The 23,900-nt window shown below is 40.8% G+C and overlaps 2 protein-coding genes and 1 long non-coding RNA gene across 8 annotated transcripts; 1 reads left to right on the forward strand and 2 right to left on the reverse strand.

Annotated features, from left to right (window-relative positions):
• Positions 1 to 33: 33 nt before the first annotated feature.
• ube2ib (ubiquitin-conjugating enzyme E2Ib) lies at positions 34 to 7,695 on the reverse strand. The gene is made up of 7 exons (XM_079333545.1): positions 7,555 to 7,695; positions 6,044 to 6,122; positions 5,857 to 5,940; positions 5,478 to 5,550; positions 3,244 to 3,353; positions 1,339 to 1,418; positions 34 to 825 (listed from the first exon to the last, which is right to left on the reverse strand). The coding sequence occupies exons 2-7, from the start codon at positions 6,107 to 6,109 to the stop codon at positions 762 to 764; spliced, it is 477 nt and encodes a 158-aa protein (XP_079189671.1). The 5' UTR covers positions 6,110 to 6,122; positions 7,555 to 7,695; the 3' UTR covers positions 34 to 761.
• LOC306817009 lies at positions 6,170 to 9,744 on the forward strand. Its single transcript, XR_013777965.1, has 2 exons — positions 6,170 to 6,918; positions 8,303 to 9,744. It is a non-coding gene; the product is annotated as an uncharacterized lncRNA (long non-coding RNA).
• On the reverse strand, positions 8,541 to 23,799 carry kctd5b (potassium channel tetramerization domain containing 5b). 6 transcript variants are annotated; one of them, XM_079333541.1, is made up of 8 exons: positions 23,699 to 23,799; positions 23,334 to 23,604; positions 17,252 to 17,360; positions 16,917 to 17,008; positions 16,725 to 16,820; positions 16,407 to 16,526; positions 13,923 to 14,048; positions 8,541 to 11,776 (listed from the first exon to the last, which is right to left on the reverse strand). In XM_079333541.1, exons 2-8 carry the CDS (start codon positions 23,556 to 23,558, stop codon positions 11,747 to 11,749), a joined length of 798 nt encoding a protein of 265 aa, XP_079189667.1. In that variant the 5' UTR covers positions 23,559 to 23,604; positions 23,699 to 23,799; the 3' UTR covers positions 8,541 to 11,746. The 6 variants fall into 6 exon arrangements, with proteins under 6 accessions (XP_079189667.1, XP_079189666.1, XP_079189665.1 ...); XM_079333540.1 differs by having other exon boundaries at positions 23,334 to 23,592; positions 23,689 to 23,794; XM_079333539.1 differs by lacking the exon at positions 23,699 to 23,799 and having other exon boundaries at positions 23,334 to 23,682.
• Between the last annotated feature and the right edge of the window lie 101 nt (positions 23,800 to 23,900).

Raw genomic sequence — 23,900 nt, forward strand, 5'->3', positions numbered from 1 at the left:
ATCTTTTCTGGTTAATTGGAACAAAGAAAAAAGTAAGTTTGTAGAAAGTTTTATTTACGCCAACACATACATGAACAAAGCACCATATAACCTTAAAGTCTGGTACAGAAGTAAGCCTATCTGCTTCAGTCATCATGGCCATTTTTATTTATTCCATAGCAAACACTCTGAATAACAAAAAGACAGCCAAGGCAGCAGATTCTATCGTATATTACAGCATGCTGAATAGAAAACCTGGGAAAGAGAATTAGACAGAGCCATCTAGAGACACTAGTGAGATACAACAGTATAAAAGTGCCATTCATTATACAGCAGTTGAAATACTGACAATGAAAGAAGCTAGTTTTACATTAAATTTATGGAAAATAAAAGGGGGAAAACAGAAAGGAATAGACCCTGTGAAAGAGCTAAATAAAACAAAGACATTTTCTTCTTTGAACATTGATGACAGCCAGCCTGCATGGAGTTGATGAAACTGGTAGCGAGCTGTGTCCCTTGCACCACATAAGACAATTAATGTTTAAAAAGAAACGACCAGGGTGCTGGAGCACCCATCCCCTCCCAGCATTATGCGCCAACTGGCAATTAAGAACAAAAATGGATAGGCGAGAGGAGAACGGATGGCACAGAATGTGTGGAGTTTAAATAGAAGTCTTTAAGCAAGTCCTGATGAGAGAGGAGCACATTCATCGAGAGACTGAGCGGGGAGGTGATCCTTGTTAAACCCATTCCTTCTGCCGGAGCGGAGAGAGGCTTCGGCCTTACGAGGGGGAGAACTTTTTGGCTTGTGCTCGAACTCTTTTTTCATATTCTACTCTGTTTTGGCTGGAAAGATGAAACAAAATAATTATCTTGTTGTTCAGATGAAAGTCAACAATAGAAACAAAACCATTAAGAGGGCAGAAGGGAAATAAAAAAGGGAGGATTTTCAGTTGATATGACAGAAATAGAAAATGCAGGGATCAGCTCAGATCTGTCATTATACACCAGGTTATAAAGCTTTACATTTATCTTGATCAGGATTGACATGGAGAAGAAGAAGCTATCAAGTTAACACACTTGAATATTAAGGATGAAACGCACGTTTAAAGATGAGATGAGGTCACTGAGCAAGCATCTACTTTAATCACATAGTTCCTTTAGCATTACAAGCAGCCGCTTCGTCACTGAGTTATAACAAATCAAAAGTCCTGCATTCATTTGGTTTTGAAGTCTGTGTCTGACAATGTCAGAAATAGTCAAATTCATCACTTTCAACCCCGACACACAAACATTCCCCTTTACACATTATAGTATTTATGTACGTTTTCATGATCCGGTTTGAAGACATCCACTTACCAGTAGATTGTGTAAGCTTCTGCTTGGGCTGGATCCTGGATATTTGGTTCATTTAGGAGTTCTTGGATACCTAATAAGATCTGAGGGACAGAGGACTAAGTGAGACAGAGCTGGATCTCAAAGAAGGAATCAAAAAGGAGCCTTACTTTTCAGCAATCAACACAATCCAACTGATAGGTGACCAATGATCGATTAGGCGTATAGGCTGTGTTGAGAACTTCCAAATACCTAACATGGAGGTGACGAAGGAATCTGTATAAAAACTAAAGAAAGTACCCCTTACTGCTGGTTGTAACGTATAAACTCTTTTAGTTTGGCTCAGCTGGCCTCAACATGCTTTGTTGCGCTATGGGATGAAGACATCTGGGGCCATATTCACAAAGCTTCCTGAATACACATGATCAGGCAGATGCTAATTTCACCGTGTTCATAATTACATCGTGTCTGACTCCAGTCCACGATTGACCTTTTTCTTGATTCCCCCCCCCCAGGATGAATCAATCACAGCTTCGGAAAAAAAATGCGTCATCCCAAGCAAGCGGGTCAACCACACCTCGCTAAGTTAAAGGTTTCTGGGTGCATTTGGATTGTTCCTCGTATCTCCGTTCACTATCCTCTTTACCGTGATCACGGAAGCATGCAAGTGGCAGCCGCGATAAGAGCCATTTGAATTCTCCTAAAGCGAAGGAAAGGTGCGACAATGCTCCCACACATTGTGACGGCGGGGCGATGGTGCCGCCCCACAATCCCGTGCGGCCGCGGCATCCAAAGTGACTCGCTCGTCCAACTGTTCACAAAAACTAATGACTGAAATATGTATGATAAAAGATCCCGTCCATTTTCAGTCACTTAAGAAAGCTTTGCGCAGTTATACATTTGAATGTCTGAAACATTATGTATCTTACATAAATGTAACTAGTTGTGCTCACTGGTGACGTTAAATAGTGAACATTAGGCAATTCATTTCAAACAATCATCCTTATTGTTGATTAATGTTGACGTACGAGTGGACAGGAAGGTGTGCTTTCGTTACACGTTGCCCATGTTCCTTTCATTTCAATGCAAACCTTGTGGTGGTTAGGATTTCTTTCACCAGTAAGAAGGCACAGCGGAAAGTTATTTTAGATGCACATTTGTCGTCCATCTTCGGAAAAATCGCGTGTCAGCACAGCAGACCACCGTCATCTTCAAACGGTCAGAGCAAAGCCATCGCCTTTCCCTGAATTCTTTATGAATTCTCCTAACACCTTTCCTTAACCTAGGTAAAGAGAACAATGAAAGCGGATAGGAGGAACAATCTGAATCCACTCCAAGTCTCTTCATCACTCAGAGATTGATCCCAAATCACTTCTCGGCTAAGTCCTTGCTAGGCTTTTTAAGCTAAGTCAGGAGCTCTAAGAGGATTCGTAGTATTGATAATGGTATTTCATTAACACATTGTCTAAATATATTTTAGTATCTTCTGCTTCATGCTTTTAGCTTCAGTTCAATCAATCAATATTTGTACAGCGTCAATTCACAAGTGCTATCTCAAGACACTTTACAAAAAGCAGGTAGAGGTCCTTACTCTCTCTGCCTGTTAACATTACAAAAGAACATGTAAACAGACCACGCTCATCGTTACGTTTTCAAAAAGCATTTTAAAGACCTTACTTATTGCTAGATTATCTGACAGTCGCCAGATCGCACTTATTGTCATTCAAACCTCTGTTGCACCCCAATGACTCATTGCTGGACTGTTTATGATTCATCTTTGACAACAAATTAAAAAAAGGGGATTTAAAATCAAGTGTATTAAAAACTAAGCAAAGCTCAGCCGTGAGACCAAAGGGGAAAGATGACAGGCGATGTCTAGGACATTTCTGCCTAAGTTCTTGCTAACGAGGCAAAGTTGATGGTCCAAACCTGCTTTATTGTGATGGCCGGTCTCCAGTCCTTGTCCTCCTCTAAAATAGATAGACATACAGTGCCTGATGGGTACACGTTTGGATGAAAGAGTGGAGGCTCAAATTTACCTGAAACACAATAGAATGCTAAGTGAGCTTATGTTACGTTCATGGATGAGGAAGTCGTCCCTGATTTTCACCCGAGCCAGATTTGAATGACATTCTGACAAAGCAGCCCTGATATTAGAGGTTCCACACGTCACAGTGACAGACGCTGCGGGTGTTCCACAGTGGTAATTTAATGATTCACACAATGACAGGCCGACACTGTGCAGCCAAATGATAGATCAGAGTATTGAAGAGGTCAGTTCTAATCATTCAGTAAAGAAGAACTGAAGGGGGGGGGGGGGGGTAGTAGTAGCTCAACCTGTAGGGACTTGGGTTGGGAACCGGAGGTTGGAAGTTGGTCTAATAGCTGGAGAGATACCAGACCACTTCTGGGGCACTGCTAAGGTGCCCTTAAGCCATGCACCTAACACCCCCCCCCCACGCTTCCAGTAGGGCATCTCTCCATTAGTGCACGTCCACAGGTCCAGCTTGTGCACATGTGTGATAAGCATGTCTCTAAAATAACAGTGTGAACTAGAATGTCCCCTTTCGGAGATTAATAGTTTATAAAATAAAAATACCAGATACACACATCGTCTAGCTCAGCTACAGAAATAAAATGAAATAGTGTGATTTTTATTGAATCACTGGGTTCCTTAAATATAGAATCTTAAAAATAAATGACCCCTGCTACTTCAACCACACGTTGTGAAGACAAGTAGTAAGAAAAGCAAAACTTGTTTGGACAGAAAAAAAAAAAAACTTTACAAATTGTCAGGTGTTGCAGCTAGGGACGCAAGGATTCTGGGTGTTGACATCCCGATCACAGTCTGAAAAATAATCTTTTAACTGTTGCTTACTGGAACAATGTGACTTCCTTAATAAGGACGTTTTTCACTCTGGGTTAACCCGTTATACTACATCATCCTAAAATGCGGCTGTGGTGTTCAAATTTAAAATAAACTTAAACACATGCTTCACCTGAGTGTACAGTCTTCTACTGAGGTGTGGGAGGAATCATAAAATAAAAATTAAATCCTGATCACACAGTTTCTGTTCAGTTTGTTTCTCTACACAAACACTTGGATCTACTGGTCCAAAGTTAGTTGTTAAAGGGAAAGCTCCGTTTTGTACGATGGCCTGTGACCAATAAAAACTCTCCTGTACGTATGGTTAAAAAAAAAAAATTAAGCCGCTAAAAAGCAGCAATCGCACGGCACTTTTGATTAGAACATAGTCAGCATGTGTAACTGAAGTGTCAACCAGCGAGGTGCTTCTGATAACAGATTTTAAACCTTCATAAGCCGCCTTGATCGTCCATCCAGGTGACAGAATGTGGGGCAATAGCAGTGTCACACGTATGATTACAGGCAGGTGGGACACAGGCTCTACATGCTCAGCAGTCAGGTCACTCAGTGCTCCGCTGAAGGGCTGCACTTGTTACACAATATCAGACTTTCCTCGTAGATTAGTCATAGAAAATGAGAACTGTGTAATATTTTGTTTGCATCAACCGACATAGAACGCCATCTTGTGACATGTTCAAGTTACTTTGTCTCTCCTGACATTGCGCGTCCTCCAATGTGACTATTGCTCATGAGCATATCGTAATATTGACAGACGTTATCGTCTGGATAAACGTCCTGCGCGCTCAAAGATGATCTACGAGACCAGATGAAATATGTTGGCCAAAATGGGACGTCTCCTGAATGGCCATCCTTGATCTACAAACTATGTTTTTTTAACTTCATATGTCTAATAGCTACAGATATAATTGTACTAAGGAAATATTTCTTTAATGATGTTACGTCTGTAAATTTTGAAAAACAGTATTTTTCTACATTCGATAAAGTAGAGTTTAAACAATCAACCATTGATACCATTTAACTGCAGTTAGTTTGGGCTATAGTTAATGTCCATTTACATTACAAGGATACGACGACATGTTGTAAGGGTTTATGGTTTAGGGTTTATGTTTGTTAACTTACTTTGATCGGCATCTAGCCAAACCATTCCTCTTCCTAGTGTTGGATAACAAATGAGAACTGGTAATGCACTGTACAGCATGTGCCAAAAGATGATAACCATGTGAGAGGTAATGACAATCCACAGTTGTGTTTACGCAGGTCGGGCACTCAAACTCACATTTAGGAGGTGATGAGGGATAGTCATCCTTGAACAACATGCGGAGTTTGAACAGGCCTCCTTCCCACGGAGTCTAGGGAGACAAAAAATAAATAAATACACGTTTCATCGTTTGAGGTTCAAGCTCAGTAACAGGTTTCACTTTAGAACTGCTGAGTAAGAATGATCAAATTCTCAAGCCTGTGTCAGTCCCTAAAGTTTCAATCTTGTTGGTGTGGCAACAGAAGTGCAAGATACACCTATGTAGTGTTGCTATGATACAACTTATTGACTACATCTACAATATAAAAGCACATCTGATAAAGAGCACATTTAGTTTCATGACACAGTGAGTGCTTCACAACAACATTTTGTTTACAATCAGACTGAGATACTTTACCCCCTTCTTGCCAGGAATAGCACATTCCCAGTTCATGAGATTCAAGGTTCCATCTGGGTTTTTTGTTGGTACAGCAACAAATCCCTGAAAGATTTTCAACAGTTAAGACGTCAGTTTTTTCTGGAGAAATTGGCAAAACACAATGACAACTGAGATCTACCCTAACAGTGAATGTGGATCTACTTACAAAAGGATGGTCCTTCCGCCATGCCTTGCGCTCCTGGGCAAGCCGGCTCAATGCAATGCCTGACATGATTTGTGGACTCCTAAAATGAAAAAGATGCAATGTCAGTTATACTTAATCATGTCCAATATCAGGAATGACTATGCAAATCCAAGACTTTGTCGAGGACTGTATTACTGTGTATGAAAACTGGAGTTGACCTTGATATCATGACAAGTTGTTCTTGGTGCTGACACTATCAGTGGCTTTGGTTATTTATAAAGTCAAGTAGGATGAAAGAATTTGGTTGATTTATATAATTGAAAAATGATTTCAAAATACAACGGCAAAAAATGAAAATAATGAGAAATTACTTGTTTACAAAAGTATTGGGGTGGTTACAGCCACAGTCTCTACATTTATTTTTACTCTTCTCTACAAATAGTGTCCATCCAGTAATAACCAACATGACAAGGTTTATTGCTGTATGTTATTTGAGTAAATTTACTTTTAGATCGGTTTAATGGGAAACTTTACAGACACAAATGGTGCCTTAATAACTGGTGGTTCTGTTGAGTGAGAATCCCAAGTGATTTAAAGAGTTAATAGTGCAGAGTCGGGTATAAACCTGACACTATCCACCTGAGTGACCTCCAATATAAAGCTTCAGTAGATAATGTACACAGGCAAGGACTTCCTGCACTCCTTGATGTTTACACAGGAGAGCTAATTAGGAGCTTCTGTTGGAATGTCTAATAACAGATCTCTATGGCAACGACGGTTTAATGACAACGAGGCAAAGCAACAATACGGCGCTGACACTAACTAGTATTGTTTACTAACTTTAAAGCCACTGGGTTGTCGCGAAAGAATTGAACAATAAAAGCGGCAAACTTCAAGTAAGAAATTCATACAGCTTTCATCGGTTTATCTTCAAGTGTCTTCTAAACATGTCTGGTTCAGTCAAGGTGGCTAGCCAGATTAGCCGGTTGAGATACATGCATGTACACACGTTTCTTCTTCTCTTTCGGTCGCGCTTCGAGCTGGACTAAAGGACCCGAAAACGGTGTTATATCTGTTTTACATTCTTTAAAACTTGCTGTCACGTAAGCGTCCACACGCTGACAATTAACGCTGATTGATGGGCATGCTAACCGGTTAGCTCGTGCAGCTAACTCATGTGCGCCAGAATCATGCTTTATCCAAAGAGGCGCTGTTAGCGTCTGACACGGCCTGATGCAGCACAAAGATGCGCAATTGCACTTGATTTGACACATATTTTGGATAAGAAACGGAACACTTCCTTTCCTCTGACGCTTAATAACATGTACTTTCGGATATAAAAAAGGATGTGGTGTATTCCAGAGAAAACAAACACATTACAGTCCATTAAAGAATAGGGACAAAGAACGCCAGAGCTGAAAGGCGCACATTTGTGCATTACCAAACTAGCGAAAATGGCGCAAACTGAAGCGGAAAAAATATCATGATACACGACCAAATCAACATATCGTTTAATTAAGGTGTATTCCTACCTCTCAGTGTGGCTGCAATGGCTCTTGTAATTAGGCGAAACGTAAAAAGCGTGCTCAAATCCCGTTAAACCTTGCAAAGTTTCCCTCCTGAAAAACCACCCGCTCCGACTCAAGCCAGACACGGAAACAGCGACGCAAGATAGTCATCCACCGCGCACTTCCGGCATTGTTTAAATACCCCCTGGAAAATCAGGCGGCGCGTTTGTCTCTTAACATATTGAGGGTTTTTTTTCTCTGCAACGGAAAATGATTTCGTCGGAGAAATAGCAATTGTTTATAGTTTTCCATACCGTGTGATTGAAATAGTCCTGTTTTGTTTGCAAGGCATGCACTTTTGACTGATGAGGAATATCATTAGCTTTGCGGCGATGCTTTCACTCATACCGCTACGTAACCTTACCTGCTCAGATATTAAAATAGCAATTAGCAATTTCTCACGGTAACATCATTATAGAAATATTTAATTAGTATAATTGTATCTGTAGCTATCAGAAATACAAAGTTAAAAAAAAAACATTTTGTAGATCAAGGATGGCCATTCAGGAGACGTCCCATTTTGGCCAACATATTTCATCTGGTCTCGTAGATCATCTTTGAGCGCGCAGGACGTTTATCCAAACGATAACGTCTGTCAAATCAAATTATAATTACAATTAGAAAGCGTTTTAATTAAACTTACTTGCTTATCTATAAATAATACCGTGTAACTACCGAATAAAAATGATAAATATAGTTTCCTTTTAATCAGGCATTTCCCCAGGCAACTATACCATAGTGATGTGAGTTGAGAAAACGACACAAGAGGTCGCCATGTACCACAACTTGAGATATTTTCAGTCATAAGCGCAGGTTTGAACACACGGCGAACTCTACATGCATACGTTTATAAGTATCATATAATTTTAGTGACAATATGTATGAATTAGTAATTAAATCTTACAAAGCCACAAAGTCGAAACATTTGAAGGGGGAAAAAAGTTCACACATTAATGACATGTTTTTATTGAGTTAATCGTATGCAAGACCATACAGATCTATCTCCTAACATCATACTTTGATTGTATAATTGTAACATTGCATAAGATCGTATAGATGTGATCTTTTAGTGATATGAGAACCTTATTCATTAATGTAACTGCTAGATTAAGGAAAAATGACACATTCATTCCCTCTGATTACAAGTGTGATAATCTTCAATCATGCAATACAGTGGTCTGTGGCTTATGACTTAAATGTAAAACAAACAGGGCACTTATAAGTATCAGGCTACAGATTTTGATAAGTTTGTCCATTACACAATTGATTATCAATGCCAAATGCTCAACCAGACAACCAATTTGTCAAGGGAATTGGTTGCTTAAGTGGAGGGGGTTACACACCTCAGACAAGAGAATATCAAATAAAGTTACAATTGAACCAAGTAAATCAAGCACAAAAAACCATCTCAGTCTGCAGGAAGAAAAGTCTAAACACAATACCCTCAAGTTGACCTTTACTCTGAGCTTACGCAATTTACGTTTCACCTTTGTCAAAAGTGAGTATTTCTGCAATCGGCAAGATTGTCTGCAACGCTCAAGCACAGGCTATCAGGAATGGATGGAGTTATTTGTTTTTTAACCAGTCTGCACGTCATCAGTTCATGTAGTCAGGAGTGCTAGTTGCAATCAGTGCTTTCACACGAGTCAGACCAATGTTTAAAATGTGTGTGAGGGAGTGCAAGACAGTACATAATTGGAAGGCTTCAGAATACTATAGCAAATGTAAACATAGCCTATTTCTGGCAGAGAAAATCCAGTCCACCTCGATTGAATCTGTTTGCGGATGTCAAACTTTGCACTTTAAAAGCCCTTGTGTGTGTCTGTGTGTACATGTGTAGATCTATGTTAAAAAACATGCATCCATACTTGTTTCCCCAACAATATAAAAATTGTTTTAGGCAAGTGTATACGTGTACATGTGAGTAAATGGAGGTTTTTTGTGTCTTTAACAAGTCTATATATACAAAGAGTGCCAGCATTAAGAAAAGTTGACTCGTCCCCGACACTAAGATTAATGTGCACAATACACATAAGACAATGGATTTTGGTCATTGGGAAAAAGGCAACACTAAATGATTATTTGTGAGTGAAATATCCAACCTATTAAAAATCACACATCCAACCTGAAAACAAAGTTCTATAAAAAAAAGGAGTTCTAAAATGCAGTATTTACATCTACAACATTACAGGCTTGTAAGCAATGTGCACAGTGTTGTTTTCCCACTGTAGTGCTTGTAATGCTGTGTACGAAATCTACACAATTCAAAAATGCTTAGAATCTATCACAATGCAGGAAAATACATTTGTTTTTTTTGTTGTTTTTTTAAATGTAACAGTCAACTTCATAGCCAGCCAAATATAGCTTTGTAATTGGTTATCAAAACAGGTTCCAGGCATGTTCGTCAGTTAAACACAGCAAACTCAGCATGAGCTGTTTCAATCGTCACTTGGAAATCTCTGTACAAACAATGTAAAGTTAATATCAAGCTTTTCTCACTTTTAAAGATCCAGTATAAACAACTTCCTCCTGAAGTCGGGTTTTCTCTATACAGTGTACAAAACGTGCAGTTTGTTGTAAGAGTTAAATATTATTATTGAATTTAGATTATTTACATCAAAACAAAAGTCCTCGGATATGAACAGGAAATCCTTCACCCCTACCTTTTAACAGTTCTAGTCCCCAAACCTCACACTGTGAAAACTTCCCATTTAAAAATAAAAAAAAATTGTCATAAGAGGTCTCAATGAAAAAAAAAGGTTCCCTCAAAACATACAAAATACACTAGTAAGGGGAAACTCAGAAGTCACTGGGTACAAAAAGTAAAATAAAGACGCCACCGTCCTGAGGATGTTTGTCCTGGCAGGAGTCGTGATGTCATCGGAGGACACTGCTGTTTAAAAAATAAAAAGCACTGTAAACCAGAATTCACATTTGAAACACCTGTGACTATTTTGGCAGTTAGTTTTAGACTTATGAACATGAGGAACTACATTTAAAGATAAGAATAAACTGACAGATTCAACTTGATAGAAACTTTCAATGAACATTAAGAAAGAACAGTTCTACTTTGTTTGGAAACTACAAAAAGTCCCAGTCATTGAGGCAGCAGAAATCTTACTCTAAACATTGTGAACGCAGATAAAGCCGCATCCAATACTTGAGCTTCTTTTCCTTATAAAACAGCTATGTGGACTCTCTCTAAAAATATGATAAGTACTTATTCTTCCAACAGCACACAAAGGTCATATCTGTGGCTAACGTTGTTACTAAGGTTGTACGATAAGAGTTCGATGATGATGCCAGAAGCAGCTTCACTGACAACACATTTACTTCTCAAAGCCAAAACAAGCAATCAATAAAAGAATCATTCGAAATCAATCAAGAGTTTTCTGTTGCATCTCCAAAATCCGATTACTTAGCCTGTGTGAAAACAGAGCTTTGTGGTCACTGTATTATCACCCAAAAAAAGCCCCAATGCCCCTTTTCCTACAGCGTCTCACACACATTATTTCTCACAGTTTGAAATCAAAGTGTTACGTCTCAAATGTATCGGAAATGTTGAACTTGGGTCCTCATGATCAAAAATCTCAGAATAACTGTTTGAAATTTTCGTAAAGTTTTTATCGCTTTGTTTTGGGCGGTACATTTCACATTTAATAGTTTAACTCTTTAAAATGTGCTGAAAAAAAAATGCAAAGTTCCCTTCTTAACATCTCGAAACAAATGACTTTTGAGTTCGATACTTTTGAGTGATAAAGACCCTTCTGATCCCCTTCCAGACCCTCAAGTTGGAGGATTTAAGAATTAACTCAACAGATGACCCTGAGTGAATCATTGGCCTTAAACCATGGCGGCCATATTTGTATACCATAAAACATATGCAGATCGCAAATTCCTTACTTTCAATTAGAAAAACAAAACTTGCCCCTAATTAAAAAGAAAAAAAGAAAAGAAAAAAAAGGTCCAGTTCAAATGTACAGGCACAAATTGTCAGTAAACAGCGTTATTTACATCAAGAAATAAAAAACAAGATGGAGGGAAACACAAAATAAATGCACAGCCCTCCCTTTAAATCTCCATTGTGCCAAACGTTCTTCCACAAAGATGATATGTTTGCATCATAACACCTGGACCTTTTAATACTGAGTCCTCTTCACATCCGGGAGCCCCTTTCCTGAAGGATCTGCAGAGACCAACAAAGACAAGAACACATTCATTAGACTTTATATAATCTACAGCTTCATGGTGTCACTTCATAACAGGTTTTTTTTTAAATTCCTGTCACAAGATATTTTCTCCCCGAGCACACATGCGTCTTTTCTACACATTGGCAGAATCAAACGCAGAGTGAAGGTGGAAGACAAAGGGATGTGCACAAGTGAAGAGAGCAAAGCATTGTCAGATACTACGCAGAACATGGCTACAGAGCGCTCGGCTTTAGGGTGAACTCAGGAAGCAGGGACGCTTGTCGGGTGGGATCAACCTTGGTACCAGGAGAACACACTGCTGATACTTTCCACTGCACCCTGAATGTTCCCAAACTGGCTCAAATATGACAAAATGCAAACCCAGAGCTTCATGTAGACTTCTATGTTCTTCATTTTAAAATGCCTAATTACTTACAAACACTCATTACTCAAATACTTATTTTGCACCCGTTCATTGAGTCTGTGCTGAAATCAAACCTATTAAGAGAATTTAGAAGCTGAGCCATTAAACCACATACGCAGCTGGTTTCGGATTCTTACAGAACAGATTCAATCTGAACGTCTTGGTCACTTTAATGTGTCTTCTGCAACGCTATTTCACTACAATAATGACAACTCATGCTGTTTTCTTGTTGTGCATGAAAGGAACATGAATATCACTGGGTTTAGGTTATTGGAGGCAAAAAACCCTGTTTTTTAAAAATACTTCATAGCCTAGTTCGGGGATTTTAGTTTTTGCTTCTGTGTGAAGCACTTACGTCAGCAGCCTACTTTTAAAGAGATTTGAATCATTGGAAAAACTGTTAAGACTTAACCGTGATGTCAGAGCTGCTACGACATATCCCCCCCCCCCCCCCCCCAACTTCAATGTTATTGAATGAGAAACAGTGAGTCAAAGTGCAGCAGCGTATGATTCAGCAGGCCTCCATATAACCAAGGCTGTGAGCGTGACAATTATTACGATCTTGTCCACACCACTGAAACAACGTCCCACTTGCTTTTCAAACAACACTGAAGCATCACACAGTCGTTTGAGCTGGACACATCTGGCTTTTGATCGGGATTCGTTTGTTTCAGTATTGTGAACTGCATCGAGCAAGGGGGGGTGGGGTGGAGGGGGGGTTGAGGGTCAAACTACGGTGGTGTGGTGGAGGGACTACGAGCACTTGAGCTCTCACCGGTGAGTCATAAGTGCTCAACCCTAATCAGAGTCATTCATTTCATAATCCGTGTCTTCGTCCTCGCTCTGAGCAACATGCAGCATGCAGACGGCACAGAAGAAGACAAGAAAAGGCACGGTGTAAAAAGAACAGAAATGAATGGAGGTGGAAGGAGAACAAGGAGAAAAGTTAAATGGATCACGTGAAGAAGGGATTCACATTCACAAATTAAAGACTTTACGAAGTTCTCTTTAAAACTCAGGTCAAAAGGGATGGGGAAAAAATTGAGAAGCTCAAATCCAGGGGCACAGTTCTACACATTTGTCACTGTGCACAGAAAACAATCGTATACAAGGACCTCCTAGGGATTCCGTGCTCGTGGAAACGTAAAAAAAACAAACAATAGATTCTCATCCCCATGAACATCTTTAGCTGTATAGACATCTAAGTGCAAGTAAGCTTCTTCATGTGTACCTGATAGGAGAAGGAGAATTCTTCAGGGCTTGCCTCTTGCATCCCTTGAGAAAATGACAGACCTCTCCAATAGCACCACTAATCTGCAGACATGCACCCTTTAATACCCCAAAGAGGGATTACTGTGCTCTGAGCATTTTTTTTATTTATTTTTTAACCTTAAATCTAATCTAAGTGTACACGCTGGGTTGGCTCTGTTAGAGAAATGTCTAAAAGGAAGGCTGTTATTTTTACATTTCTGATTTTCTCTTTTTCCTCGGACCACTTGTGTTTCTAAATGCAGAATGTTCTTTCAGCTGAGTATTCACAATGTCCTCCTTCATAGAGCTTTCTCATCAATAAACCAGTGGTGCTTTCAGGCCCCTGGTGACATGTTCATAAATGTGATGAGTTTAAAAACATCCAGCACAGGTTGTCATTCACTTATGTTTGCGATGGATGGATTTCCAGCCGGCCCCTCTCTGCTCACACACACGCACACACTCACCTTCGCCTTCTCACTGGGCTCACTGTTTGTCCCATATGATTGATTGTGCAGCTCCTTGGAGACTACACACAGGAACTCGGCTTGGTCTTCGTTTCCATAGTTGTAAGAGGAGCCTATGCTGACCAGCTAGAGAGACACACACAGAGGGAGAGTTAGCCTTAGACTGATGGAGTAGAAGATCAAATCAGGTTACACATTGTGGGATCACAGAGGGAGGGATATATTCAAATTATGTAAAAGAGGTTGACTTGTAACCACAGAAAAAAAATACAGGTTCCTGTAACTTCAATTCAAAGGTCGTCCGAGTATCATTTTTGAAATGACAGGATAAGTTTCACCGATGAGACATCGCTTAAAGCGCCTGTTAGGAACTTTCAGGTTGTGTCAATTTTGGCGCCTCCTTTGGACAATCGGGGGTAATAAATTTATTTGCTGATCCCCCCCTCCTGTACATAAACACTTGAGGTTTTCTGACATTAAAAATGCATCCTGGATATTTCAAATGTGAAGAATGAAACTCATGAATGAATCTTTGGGCAAAGAAATAAAAAAGAAAAAAGAAAAAAGAAAAGGCTGCATGCGATTAATCACCTGGTCTGAGGCCTATCCTGCTGCAGGGGTTAAAGTCATATCAAATAACTCGAAAACAGCACATACAGACACATCTTAGCATTAACTACAGAGCTCACTTTAAAGTTTGATTTAAAAGGGTTTTCCTTCTAGCCTTCATGAGACAGATGCATCATATCATATCAGGCAATATAAGGCTGACATTCAGTTTTTAGATTTAAACCCAATATGAAATACGACAATGTAAACTACAAACAGAGCAGTGGAAGGCCTCAAAACCCATTTAAATACGGCATATGCTACATCAAAACATGTAATTTCTAGGTTGATCACATTTTCAAATTGCATTGAGAAACATTTTTTTGAAGACCTGCAGACATGTCAGCACTGAAATCCAAAAATAAATCAAAAAGGTAAAAAGAAAACAGATTCATAAAAGTGATGAGACAGAAATAAAACAACCGGTGCTCCACAAATAGGCAAAGATGTTGAAAGAAACGGCGCAAGAAGAGAGAGAGAGAGAGGGAGAGAGAGAGAGAGAGGGAAAAAAAAAAAAAAAGGAGGCCAGACAGAGATAGTCAGCGGATAGTTTCAGCAACACAAGTGCAGGAAGACTGGACGACAGGAAGCAAACATGCTGGGATGAAATCAATGGGGAGGATTGTGGATTTGACCTGATAGACCAGTTTAACATGAACAGCTTGACTTGAATTGGTGCAATCGAGTGATTCAAACAAAGCGTCTCCTGAACTAAGGAACTGGCAAACTTCCAGCAATCAGCTCGCTTTTGTAGTAATACGATTTTAAAGAGAACTGGATCATGACACAGGGAACTGTCTTTGTTCTTCAAGGAGTGACCAACTTGACTGGTATAAGAAAACCCCACATGCCCGTCACTCTAATCTAATCATTTCTAATGTTGTTATTCAGACACAAGTGGACAAATTCAGGGAGAACATCTGTGACATCTTTCTACACTAAGTGCGAGCACACCAAACAGAACAACTCCTGTTCCTGAATTACTACTTTTCCTGCTGAATGTTAAGTGTGTTTACACTGCAGGCTACATGTAAACTGTCTTTACTCAGGTGTGCATGTTGGGACATGCAGCCCCTCATTAGCTGCTGCTGCTGCTGGAGACTTGTTGTTGTTCAGTGATCACTCTTGCAATAACCCAGTGGAAAGGCCAAATACTCTGCACTAGCTGCCGTGGGTTCACGCCGTCCAGGGACTTTCGGAATAAAACAGGATTCAATGTATTGCTTGTGCTCGTGGAGGCTTAAAAATCGCTTGCTTTCCATAAAGGCTCTCCTGGGCTGCAGACTTTGCATAAGGAGTGTTTCAAGGAGTTTCCCATCTGACCCTCGTAAGAAGATTAGAAGCATTTCAGCTCTAATGGGAGCTGAAACGGTGATCCTGGTCTCAGAAAGATTCATTCACACATTATGCACTCTCCCTACAACACAACATATGGTTCCACTGAAGAACACTCTCATGTCACCTTGCCTTGAATCTATTTAATTTGAAGTGAAGATTACCTACTGAAGGAGTGCAAAAAATGTTTCATCTCCAAACAACTATTCTCTTCTTAAGGCACGGCATCTTCAAGTGGTTACATCAAAGCAAAAACACAAAAGGCTCGAGACAAAAGCTCTCAAAGTGTGACAGCAGAAGAAGAAGAAAAAAACAAAACAGAAACTGCATAATGAAATCAAATCATAGACAAGAAGAAGAAGAAAAAAAAAAAAGGTGTCATGTTGTCTCATCCTCGCTGGTGAGCAGGCAGTACAAATGCACATTACAAAGAATCAACTGAAATGACCAACGGCTATGTGTCTACTTGGGACAAACAATGGCCAACGGAGTGTGTATGGACGACATGGGGACCATGCAGTGACCAGCCCGTGGACATACATTTGTGGGACACACCTCTCCGCTGTTGTTTGGCAAAGCAGACTCCTCTCCCTTCACCTCCCTTGACACAATCAGCAGAAACTCTGACTGGTGGGCCCGCCCGTAACCTATACTGACAAGCTGCAACAACCAATCAGAGCACAGATAGGGATGCCCGGATCACGTATGCGGACATTGAGAAAGATTTGATTTGCTGTCTGGCTTTTGAGCCACTTCCAATATTGAGGATTGGACTTTCTGGGTCAATGTGAGCATAGCGGGGTGGGTGAAGCACATGAAAGGAGGATTGCTGCGCTGGCCCAGCAGGCAGAGATTTACCTGTTCAAACTTCCATCCGTCAGACATGGTGGACACCATCTGTGTCAGCTCCTCCTCCTGGCACTGCAGCACCCGGTACACGTGCTTCACGGGGACCTGAGAGGAGGGGCGAACACGCGACACAAATGAGATGGGGAAGGGCAGAAACAACAGAAACTGTACGCAACATTTATCTGCCAGAACTCCACGCACCTGTGATGTTTTACAGTCCCGCTCCCTGATCTTGTCCTTGATGAGCTTTATTAGTGATGTGATGTTGTAGAACTCAGCTTCCTCGAGCACACCTACAACAGAAACAGTTCCGCTTCATTACATCAGTGCTGCCACAGCCTCGACAGATATGTTCAAGCAGTGACTTTATTACATGTAAACTCCTCGTATGTTAGAATCTTTACTTCTCTGTGATTAACGTCTTTCGATTCCTTTACAATATACGCGTTACATTTGACAACCTCTTGCTCTCCAAATAAAAACAAACTACAGAAAAGTGCATCTTATTTTGGAAAGTATTCTTAAAGAGACAGTACCTTCCTCTGCCAAGTCCCTGTTGAGCACCAGTTTGCCGTGCCTCAAGTAGTTCAGCACCGGCCCAAAGTATGTTGGGTCTCTGTCGATGAGATAGGCACCAGTTTCATCCTGAGAATCAGAAATAGAAGATGATAAGATTAACACAAATGTATATTTTAGTAGCATTCCCCCCCCCAGGTGTTCTTTGCATAGACGATGTTTAAATACAGGTATACGTAGGTTCATCATCTCATTGTGAAGGACAGAGTTATTTTAATAGTTCAAATGATACACCGTGTATATTTCCTTAATGTTAGCTTGTTTTCCTTCACCTACACAGTGAATAAAACACGTGGTCAGAGGTCAACTCGTGCTGATATTCTCTATAAGTGTTGAAGAGACATGTGCCAAAGCAACACGAACGCACGCTCGCGTTGGGATATCACTTGACTATTCCCAGAGGCCGTGGGTTTGATCCCGATTCCTCCACAACCGCTGGGTATTCCCCTACTTCTGTAAGTACTGCGATTAGATCACGTTTGTCTCGTGGGGGATCGAGGCGGCTGAAACAATTAGAGCAGAACAGAAAAAGATCAAGAACAGAAGGATGAATCCACCTCGGGGACCGGGAGAAAGCACCTTGGCTTAAAAATCTACAAATAGCCGAGTCCGGATGTCCTACCACACCACAGAAAGAAAAAAGCAGTCTAACTTCTGCAGCCGACACCAGTTTGCCGCTTAAAGTTGTTTAACACGATGTGACATTTAGTGAGTCAAGCACGCGTGACATTTCAAGAGGAAGCGCTCAGTGAAAAAGGCCTTGAGCAAATGACTGGCTAATCCTCAAACGCTCCAGGATGTTTGACTTTGCATCAGGCGAGTATATGGCTTCAGAAACAAATTAGCAGCGTCGCTGGTCAGAGCAGCTTCTATATTATTTACACAAGAACACAGCGACATAGTCATGCAGTCCAGCTTGCAGCCAAACCCACACATTACGGCCCAATCTGCAGAGAGGAACACGTGCAGGGGTGGTGGTTACCTCTTCTTCATGACTCCAGAGAAGGATTCAACTCAGAACCCATTAATCTTTCCCATAATGAGAGAAGGTCCCAGTGCTCTCTTTTTTTTTCTTCCTAATAAATCTCTAAACTCACTTTGCTGACTGACCTCCTTTTCTAAAACAAAAAAAGATCCCACCAGAGCCCGATGGAGCGCTCTTCTGGTCTCATTACCCCGAGTCAGACGCACTCAAGATTAAGCACAAGCACAGGTGGGCCTGCAAGGAGGAAACAGACATTGCACTTCACACCACATTCCAACCACACTGTACTCCATGGTTGACTTTAACATCCTGTATAAAGTTAGGCTACTATGTTTGTCCTTTTCTTTTATCCTCCTACCAAAGCAAAAGCAGCCACGGACTAAATGTTTGGATGTCTTTTTAACATGTGACCACGTCTATCCACTCGTTACCTTTTTAACAGCAGCCTCTCTATCAAATAATTCGATCAAGACGACAAAACTGCATATCACTCCTTTCATATATTCAGTCTTTTCATAACGTTTGGCTTTCCGCAACTCTGGATCTTGGCAGCTCTCTAGCATCAGAGGACTACTGCTTCTAAATTTACCTCAAACAAATCAGATCTGTAGACAGTTTCACTCGTCGCAGCAGGAAAAAAAACAGGACGGGGCAGAAAAACGTAAATCATGCTCTTGTGCAATTACTCTACGAGAGGACGGTTTGGATTGTCCGGCCATGACGGCGTGTTTAATACCAGGAGGAGGTAAATGCACATTGGGCTTGAAAATGGCTATCCTGGTTTTGTGTGCAAGTTATTCACTTTTTACTTGATTTGAACTTTTTTTTTTTTAAGGTTAAAAAAAAAAAAAGACATTAGACTTACCTCTGCTGATCCTACTCTGACAAGTGAAAAAGGCTGTATTGTAGGCTGTTGTGTACTGCCTAACAAACCTCCCACAGATCACACACTTGCAGCTACAGTGTGTGCACCGTAACACTACTATAAACTTTGCGCTCCCTGAGCTGTTGTGCTGACGAGCCTGCAGCCCGTCCCCTGGGGGAACACAGCATTTATGGACCTGGAACTTGGGATGGCAGTGACCCAGTAAAGAGGACGTTGAATGAATATGGGGGCACTAATACGGGATCATGTACACAAAGGGGACAGTGTATTTCATTAAAAACAAAGGGCTGTGTCTCTGGGGGCAGAGGCCTGGGAGCACCGGGCAACAAAGGGGAGGGGACAGAGAGCGAATAGGAAGAGGGCTACAAGGAAGTAGAAAACATTTCTGCTCACACCTTGTAGTGGTTTATTAATAAAGTAAATATGATAAAGCCTACATGTGTGAACCGTGAGAACAGATGACATCAGCTATGTGTCAACACCGCCTACAATAACCACTAGAAATGGGTCAGTGCAGTGCAGGTTGGGCTATGTTACTTTGTGTTTGCGGTTTGGCCTTACTGCAAAAAGCCAAAGCTTCTTCACATGCACAGTCAAAGCCTGAGGTGAAATAGGCTTAACTGCGACTGGGTTTAAAAGCGTCCAAGTAAACAAAAAAGCCAATTAGAGGGGTGGGCTTCACCGCAGAGTATTAAACCTTATCATTCTTTTTGTACACGCAATACATATCCTCACACAGGAAATACCATGGAGACCCCACCCTTCAACAACATCATGTCCAATATAATGAGGCCTTCTGCAAACACACCGACACTGAAATTCAATGCTTAATTCAACAAAACTCACATGTCACTGCATGTTAGCTTTGCAGCACAACAATGGGTGCACACCAAAAACTCTGCATGCAAACATCCACCAACTAAAGCCAGACAGGTGTGGGGATATTCACTGTGAAATGTCAAACAGACGAGTGAATAATACAGCAGATGGCTGCCTATAATTATAAAAAAAAAAAAAAAAAAAAAAAAAAAAGAGAAACAGCAGGAGATACACACAAGTAACAACATGATGCACAGGGCCAAGAATAAAAGAGAATGAAAGATTTATCAGATGCTGCTCGGTCGTCACTGCAGCCGAGTCGTACAAGCCCACTGCAGAAACAGTACTTAAAAGATGTTGCAGTAGATCTTCGGAGTCATGTGACTGTGCCTACTTAGCCAAGTGGAAGTCTGATCCTTGTAGAGTCGGAGCCAGGAGTCCCTCTGGAGTACAAGCAGTAATGGCATAGTAAAATAGGCCTTGATCTTTTAAATAATACACACATCACATCAGGCTTTTATCATGAAGGACTTTCTCAAATTGCAAGATATTAAATACAGATATTTGAAGGCCAGTTTCTTTCTACCATTTGCAACTCTGCAAAGGTAACACTGTTAGTGCTTTTGTGGAGCAATTTATGACGGGAGGAGTCCTTCAGGCAGTAAATGTACAGCTCCTTGTGAAAGTCCCCTAAAAGCTTTGCTGTCAGGACAAGAGGCAGATAAGTACTGTAGATCCACAGCTAAGCTGGCAAGGCAGGAAAATCACTGCAACCTGGAGTTTTTCTCGAGACAGAATAATAATGTGCTTAGTTGCAGCAGGAAAAAAAAAAATAAGGAAGAGTCTTAAAGTTAATTGATTGGTTTCATCGAAGACGTACACACAGAATAAAAGTCCAGCTGATGACATTTTAATTTGCAGGAAATGCAAAAGGTTCATTTGCAAGGCTCGGTCTTTTGGGAATGAACCGAGAAAAGCCTCCAGGAGCATCCTTGAATCACACCTGATTCACCAGCAGCACTCTGCAGTGTCCTGTGAAGCACTTTCTCCGAGCAGGAGAGAACCGTGTTAAATATTTACGTAGCCTCCCACAGTGTGATCAGGCATGACGTAAAAACCTGAATTTGGCATTAAAAGGTGGCCATATTTCTCTCAGAAATACCGCAGAGAACATCTTCAGGCAGCAAATGGAAAGAACAAGGAAGTGAATGAGATGTTGCAGGAAAAAGAATCCTTTAAGATAGGGTACTTGAAAAATGCATTCATGGCTCAAAGTTATAAAGCTGGGTCTCTAGTTGTCTCGAGTAGTTCGAGAGCAGGAATTTGCCAAAGGCATCGCTGCTCGATGTGCATCACTCCGCTTGTTGATTTGAAAATTATAATTGAATTACATGCTTATGATCTTGCAGCAGGGAATAGGCATGCAAGTCGAACAAACCTAGCAAAAACAATGTCAACCTAACAAAACAGCAATAAAGGGCATGCCAATTCAAGGGTGAGGAATTAAGAAAATACAAGGTTTTTTGATGGCAGTGCACGTCACAACACTTTCTCCCCCTGATCTACCCAAATGTGCAAAACAGACTCCAGTCAACAATATGAATAATGCAGTTCTCCTCAAGAGTCCTTCTGAAGCACGTCAGCCTGCGTGACTGAGAATTCAACCACTCATTTCCTTGGCTTGGAAACACAATACTGCATTTGACCAAAACAGAGCTCTTCTCTGATCTGTTTCTCTCTGGTCTGTTGTGTGAGGCAAAAAAAAAAAAAAAAGTGGAAAGAATAAAAACAGAAAGCAATACTTTCTTGGCTCGGTTCAAAAAAAAAGAAAAAAAAAAAAAAAAAATTTATAGTTGAAGTCCCTGTTGCACAGGAAATATCTAATATTGAACTGTCTTTGTTTACATGGAGCCGTCTAAAAGCAGACTCACTGCAGGAGAGAGGTAAGCTAATGGCCTGAGTCTGATACACACTTAAAACAAGGGATTGAATTGGACTGATCCGTTGTTCATGCAGGATAAACTGACAAAAAAAAAGCAAGCTGATTATTCAGAGATTAAGTTATTTGAATGAAAATACGAGATGAGCGGTCATCACAGCTTAGTATACAAACTGGGGGCGAGGGTGAAGATTAAAATCTGCAAGTAGATGATAACAATGAATAATGCGGGGCAGTAAAATGAAGCCTCAAAGCACGCACACGGCTGTTAAAACTGACAGATGGACAAACAAAGAGAAAAGAAGAACATCAATGCTCCTGCATCTGGAGCACTGAGGGCCAGTCAGGGAGAGGAGTGACCTCATCCAGAGCTCTCAGCTGTCAGCAGCACCTCACGCCACTTGGCAATGACTTATGTGCTCATTAGGGGGAACCTCACCACCAGCTCAGAGGCAGATTACTGCAGAACAAACACAGCCAAGTAACAGAGTCACCTCAAAAGAGGAGGCAAAAACACATTGGTCGAGTAATAAAAGTCCTAAAAGTGTAGTAGAACATTTAGCAGGCTAATTATAGCACTAACACTTAATCCCTGGACTTAATAGAAAATAGATGAATTATGTTACTTAAACATCACACCAGCCTTATAATAAATTGTAACTGGTTTGAGATTATGGCTTTTAACCATTATGCTCAAACTGCATGAACGTTTCCGCCCGATGGTTTTTGTCTTGTTATTTCTCCGTTTTAACTCAGGAAAATATCGTTTATGTCGGCAATAAAATGCTAAACTTTTTTAAACTAGAGTCTACTTTTACACCTTCTACATCGAGGTACAAAGTGCATAATATATCAATAGCTTTAATCAATGCCACTCAGTTTAGGAGAATCATTAAGGCTGATGTCAGTGTAACATTTGACTTGTCTTGATGCCATAAACTCAGATGGAGAAAGTTTCCCAAACTGTGCCGACTTTTTTTTAATCTTAATGCAGAAGAGTTAACACGCAGATACAATCTCACACAGTTTTTTTAAGGTCTGTAAAGACCTAATAAAAAAAGATAAAGTGTTTCAAGAGCTGGCATCTTGACAAATAAGACAGCTTCACACACACACACACGCACACACAGAAGCTAGCAGCGGATCGTATGTCATGTGGTGACTGTCGGAATCTAGCTAGCCTAGCCGGCTACTGCTAGCTAGTCATAAAAAAAATCGAGTAGACAGTTAAGTGGGAATTAATACAGGATTTTATAAACCTGATGGTTCTCTTAAACAATAAAGTAATTGTTGTTACAAGTTGTCCCAAATGCTTAATTTTATCAATTAAATATAAGTTCAGGTATTTCTGTGGAAAATGAGACGGAGTTAACCAACTGCAGTCCTAACGTTGCTAACTAGCTTAGCATTTACCTTGTCGGAGTCGAGCTCCGGATCAGCCTGGCTCAGTCTGTAGAGAAATGATTTTGGATCGCGACACAGAGTCTGTCTGGTCGTTAGAAAATACGTCCCGCCGACGTTTAATCGGATCCATTTTGATGCCACGCCGACACTGGATGAAGAGTTTCTGTCCGCCGAGGTATGGGCCGGACATCTCCGGTGAACGGAGCTGTTCGTTTCGGGGCTGTTCTCCGCCATCCCGCTCCACTGCTCCTCCGTCCTCTCCTCGGCTCTGACTGTGGGGCTGACAGGAAATATATATACAAGCTGCAGCCACTAACTTGGAACCCACGATTCATACAAAGCAGATTGCAAGCGCCTCAGCCACTCCTACTTACCCTCTTCAGCAGCTCTGACAGACACATCAATTATTCCAGGGGAAAAAGGTCCTCCTCCCTGAAGCCTGCGTTTCGTTATGGACCATTTTATACACACATTAAAAGCCTGGGAATGCAAAATAAATATATGAAAGTGTCAAAGTGTTTTTTTTTAACTTTAAAATAGATGTTTATTTTTTATTTGGGTATCGAAGGACAAACA

Source organism: Symphodus melops (assembly GCF_947650265.1).
Source record: "Symphodus melops genome assembly, chromosome: 21".
In the NCBI taxonomy this organism is placed as follows: domain Eukaryota; kingdom Metazoa; phylum Chordata; class Actinopteri; order Labriformes; family Labridae; genus Symphodus; species Symphodus melops.